General features: G+C 42.0%; 1 protein-coding gene across 1 annotated transcript in view; it reads right to left on the bottom strand.

The window, feature by feature from the left end:
* The window catches only part of dph1 (diphthamide biosynthesis 1), a 73,227-nt gene that overhangs the window by 22,114 nt on the left and 45,113 nt on the right, over positions 1 to 6,000 (bottom strand). The window contains 2 exon segments of the mRNA XM_038693534.1: positions 2 to 156; positions 3,144 to 3,265. Of these exon segments, the coding sequence (XP_038549462.1) occupies positions 2 to 156; positions 3,144 to 3,265 (277 nt within the window).

Consider the following 6,000-nt stretch of genomic DNA (forward strand, 5'->3'; position numbering starts at 1 on the left):
CCTGCAGCGCTGCCACAAACTGAATAGTGCTGACGAGTGCCAAGGATTGTCCAGGAGGGAAGTTGAACTTAACCGTGTCCAGGAAGTGTGCGTTGTCCATCTGGATATCCACAAACACATACAGCATTTTAATACCTGCTGTCGCATCTATGGGGACTGCAGGGAGACGAAGAAAAAAGAAAGACAGATGAATAATTCACTCTGTTATGTCAGGTAAGTCTGTGTGTGTATTATATAGCACCAATGATGCCTTAGACATTTACAAGGAGCACATGGTCAGAGATACAACTATATGTGAACACAGTACATGCACATATATAGCTTGCAGTAGGCACCCCAGAGTGATATAACTGACACTCATTCATTGTGAATCTCCAGCACACACTGATGCAAAGACCTCAATTATTTAGGGAAGGAGAGGGACACATGTGATTACTATTAATGCCATTAATTTCACAGGCCATTTACTACGCACCCAGGCTTAGGAGATGTAGCTAGAGACGTGCTGAGTTAGATACTGAAAAAGTGGGCGTAAGTAAAAGAAAATAGGGGGAAAGGGCAAGGGTAGGAAAGAATAATTATCATTTGTGTTGATCATCATAATGATTTTTCCTATTGTGTTACATTTAATTTGCAGATCAAGAGCAAGGGGACTTTTTTGATATGATTAAGCAAATGGCCCATTACTACGCAAATGTTTTATGAGCAAGTGCAGCTCACTTGATGGCCTAGATTAAAGCAACACAGAGAGAGAAATAAGGGAGCAAAGCATGACAAGGGGGCAGAAAACAGAGTGTGAATAGAGAAGGGTGGACCGAGAGAATGAAAAGCCGCGAGATAGACATCTTTACAATGGATTGAAGGCAGACCGGATGGAAACCAGGAGTGAGGAATGAAAACACTGAAATTCAATATGAGGGGTGAGTGTAGGCGATTTAATAATGTACTATATAAATTCAAAAAGATAGGGCGTGGAAGAGATGAGTGGAAAAAGTAATCGCATACTGTGTGTGGATGTGTTGATGTATGTTTGAGGGTTGGAGAGTGTGCTGTCAATTAACCAGCAACAGAACCCATCTGCTCATATCTCAGCAGAGAGGGAAGGAAAGGTGGTGGACAGGTATCTAAAAAAGGTGGGCACTGCTGCAGGCCACATGTTGAGTGAGAAACCAAAGGAACTTATTATATCATTAGGCCAAAAGGGATGGAGGCGAGTAAAAAAGTTGCGGATGTCTGTTTCTTGTTTATAGGCACTCCCAAAACTTAAAGGGCAAAGGAAAGTGACATCGATCTGTGTTCACATTAGCATGGTAGCCTGAGAGCACTTAGAAGCTGCAATTAGATCAGTCAATGAGATGGACAGGACTCACTTGCCCCATCAGTGGTTTTGTTCATCAGTGTGTTATAGCAATAAGGTCACTTGGCACAACTGCTTATTATTGGCCATGTAAACAAATACACAGACATATTCATAGCAAGAGGGACTAAGAAAAGGTTAGACATAATGGTGTACTGACTTATTACAAATGGCTTGTTTACAAATCAATATGTCCTAACAGGTTCAATTCTACTGTGCTTGTGGACAATGAATACATGCACAATACAGCAGTCATTTGGCACCTTTAACATATGGTCCTGAACTGATCTATGTCCAATTTTGTGCCAGTAAAACTTTGATGATATCAGAATTTAACCTTTATACCACTATAATGCAGAAAGTCTGAGCTGGTGCTACCACTAGGAAACTAGCTCCAACTGGTTTGAGTGTTGGGTACGTTTTGTTCTACAAAGGGTATTCTAAAATGACTCATGCCACCAAAATAGTGAGGACATTGGTGATGTTGAAGAAGGTCCAGTAATACTTTCAGCTATGGCAGCTGGCCTGGCATTATCTGAGCAAGGCTGCCATGTCTTGCCAGTTTTATTTTTTACCATTTTTTTCCAATAACCACAATGAAGTAAGGGTAAAACTCTCACTCCTTTTCCCTTTAAATATTGGGTGTTTTATGTTCAGACATTAATTTACAAAAACTTTGTTTAAACCAATCAATAAGGTTAAATACATCTCCCAATCCTCATATCAACTAATATTACTATAACTTTAAAATATACAAAGGTTTTATGATATTGCCCATATTGTTCTGCACTAGATCACTAGATGGAGGTTCTTTATGGTGACAAAAGATGAGATAGCACCAATATTCCAAAGCCGATACTGTAGAGGAAATGAAAGGGGAATAAAGAGGCCCAGGAGAGAGTTTGTCCATGAGCCAGTGAGAACACAGCGGCTTTAATCTCCAACAGGTCTCTGACACCTTGGGAAACAGTGGAGATGATGGCCTCATGATTGTGTAATGAAGGTCAGAAACACACACACACTGGCACACTTATACACAGATTCTTTGAGAATCTGTAGTTCATCCAATTTATTTGAAAATCTCTTCCATCAGTTAATTTCTGATCTAACTTCACAACCCACAATGAATTGATCTTTGGTGTCTTTATCTTTGCCTTTATTGGGTTCTTCTGAGTAATAATGGGTAAGGGCACACATCTTATCTCTTTAGTCAACATAAACGCATACACACACATAATTCCTCCATAAATATCAAATAATGAATATTCACGCACATCACACACAACAATAAACAAACAAAAAAATGTACAAAGCAATACAGAGTTTTGCTTTATACTTTTTCAGTTTATTAAAATTCTGTTGGTCATTTCTGGTATTTGGGAGAGGTTGTTCTGGCAGGGATATATCAAAACTATTGATTTAGCATTTCCTCCCATGTTCTGCAAGAGACAGACAGCGGGGGCGAGGGTGAAGGTCCTCAAGAACTCCATGAGCCTTTCAAATGACGGCTCTAATGCATGTTCCCCATTGATCTGCTGTAAATGTGATGTCCAGGTTCCAAAGGTCTGATATGCCTTCCATACTAGAGCTGGGCGGGCGGCACTAACTAGTTACGTTTTCCGTTGATCGATAGTTCTGTCTGTCAGCCTGACTGTGCTCTGACTTCTTTTTCATTGGTAGGTGGGAGTCCTTGATTTTTGCTCACTCCTGTTTGGTACAACAGAGTGACCAAGAGACAGACAAACATGCACGCGCACACACACACAAAGAGGTAAAAGAGACTCACTAAGACAACTGTGGCCATAGTGCACCATAAAATCAGCTCCCAGGGCTCGGGCAGTGAAGTCGTCCAAGCAGCAGGCCCCGTAAGTCACGTCCCCCATCACAATTGTATCTGCCTCCGTGAACCTGGGATGTACACACACAGAGACACTAATCAGTGCAGTCACAGACCACATCCACGTCCTGTTTTTCGTTACCATTGCAATCAATACACATAGCATGCCAGGCATGGTGTGATTATGAGAGAGCTGAACAAGATCAATTCCTATCCACTTGCAGATAGAGTACACTATATAGTATCTCACAGCGTTGTCAGTCAATGACTGACTCAGGGTGACACACTGCTATTCTTCTGCTCCTCACCAACGACAGCCAAAGGCCCAAATGCAGCACAAGCTGTCTGGTGGTTAAATCTCTGCCGGACGGGGTTAATAGGTCACCAGTCAACCTGGCCACAGAAAGGAGGCTACACAAAGGGAAGAAGTAGTAGGAGATAAGGGCTAGGACTGATTCACATAAGCAGATAGAGGTTGTTGGGGCCTTCGCTAGTCTTTCTATGGCCTGGATTCATAGCACATCTGCCTGGGAACAGGAGAAACCCGCCTCAGCAACAGTTAGTGCTTGCAGCTGTAGAATTAACTATTTAGACTGGGTGCTTTTTGCGACAAGTAGGTTGTGAGAGTGTAGCACAGACCATGTGGGCCTAACGTTCCACTTTGAAGCTGTAGTACAAAAATACAATCATGGCCATCTTGAGAGGAAAACTACCAAATCACAAAGGCATCTGTGGGCCCAGCTCTGTTAGACTGAATGGCTGATCGCACTACCGAAAATCAAGATCTTTTCTTTTATTGCCCTTTATGGACAAATAAAATGCTAAGTAAACCCATAATGACTAAGTAAAATGAATAAAGGTGGAGAGTAACAGGGAGAAAGCGCAAATGAATAGAAGCGTGAGGCATTGTAGGGGGGGAACGATGGGTAGACAAGGGGGTGGTTGTAAATGGTGGTTGCTGCCAGGTATTTGTGGCTGTATACTGACAGATTTAAGGTCATAGACATAGTGGAAGAATAGAGATGAGACAGAGGACTTGGGGAGAAGAGGAAAGTGATAAACAGACATGGCTGCACACAGAATAGCATCTGTAGCAACCAACAGACTCTTAGTAATGTGTCTCCTGCTGCCCAATCTTTCAACCCACATGCACTCTCTCTGTTTATTCCTCGCTCTGCTCCTCGCAAGGGGCTTCAGACAAAGTTTCTATTTAGCCTTTCCTCCCTCATTTTGTCTGATGTAATTTCTGGTTTGCACTCTCTCTCTGGGTTTCCCATCACCGTTCCCTATGCTGTCTCTCTCTCTCTGTCTTCCTCTCCCTATCCCTTCTCCTCTAATGGCTGCTCTCAAGTGAAGGGCAGTACAGGCCAGCTGAGCACAGGAAAACATAGATAAAGCAACTCATCTGGTAAATAAATATTTGCCTTCAAAGATTTGAATCAATTTACCCTCTCTCTTGTCAAGGTGTTGATTTTGTCGGTGTGTGTCTCTTTCTACTGCATACACGTGCGTATGCAGCCAACAGCAGGAAGGTAATTATGGGTTACTAAAAATTATATAATCACACGGGTAGTTTGAGGTCTGTGGACTCACGTACTTGTTTGCTCATTCACTGCAGCCCATTGTTCTTTCATCGCAGTCCGCTGACTTTGTTTGGAGTTGCATAAACGTGCATCAACCTTTCAGCTAAAAATACACAGTGTGCCCACCACAAAAAAAGAGACCATTTCTTGCCGTCCATGCAGAACAATCTACACAAAACACAGCACTACAGAATATTACACTATCTAATCAGCCCTCTATCTGTAAGAAATACCATTATCATGTTATCTTTATTGGCAGTGCAGTTCATATCTGGTTATTTCCTGAGTGAGTGTACTGAAATTACATGGTAATAAATGCTTAGAATCTGATTAGGAGGTCCATATGATACATGTGATGATACTGGGACATAGGCAGAGTAATTGCTTGGCAACATATAGTCCCATATAGCACTGGGAGAGAGGAAACAGGGAAGACAGAATTAAGCCAAATGGGTGTTAATGGAATCCTATTTCTAACACATGCTATCTCACACAGATATGTGACTGGTGGGTACCCATGAAGCTCAAATGTCCTCCAATGTCTCCTCATTTTCATTTATCCCACTCTCTATCATCTCCCTTATCCCTCCTTCTCTCCCTTCCTGCTTGCACTCGCCTCTAGTGTCAATCCTGCTTCCGTCTGTATATCAGCACTGGTTTTGCCTCATCTCAGGGTACTCAGTTCAACCATTCCAACTAAAATGTCATTAAGATCTAATTAAGATGTCAGAGAAGCTTGTGAACTCCATAACACTCCTTGTTAATTAGCTCTTTAGCATACAGCTCAATATGTGTGAGAAACTGCCAACTGATTTGAATCTTTGTTATAAATGCCAATGTGCTGCTGTGTGCCACATACAAGTTCGGGAGCAGACTACAATATACATATGCGCACACACACGATTGTGGATGTAGAACCAGCTGATTGTATCACTGTTTATCAACAGGTTAAGTAGCTGATGTGTTTTATATAAAGAGCATCTTACTCAATTCCATTATTGTGCTAGTGTGGCAGCACAGGCATGAAAGCTTTCTGCTCCCATCCTCTGGAGATGATATACTTTTCTGAGTTTGACAGGAATTTCTTCTGATGCCGGCATAAAAGAAGAACTTGTTGGCACCAGTCCCTTATAGCTTGGAGATGTTGCAGCAGACAAAGAGAATGAAAAACTTCTCCTGTCTCTGAACCATTCCATTAGCACTCACAAAGCCATTCTGTCGCC

The sequence above is a fragment of the Micropterus salmoides genome, unplaced genomic scaffold (genome assembly GCF_014851395.1).
Source record: "Micropterus salmoides isolate LMB-PRFRI ecotype aquatic unplaced genomic scaffold, ASM1485139v1 Ms_hic_scaffold_3, whole genome shotgun sequence".
NCBI classification, from domain to species: domain Eukaryota; kingdom Metazoa; phylum Chordata; class Actinopteri; order Centrarchiformes; family Centrarchidae; genus Micropterus; species Micropterus salmoides.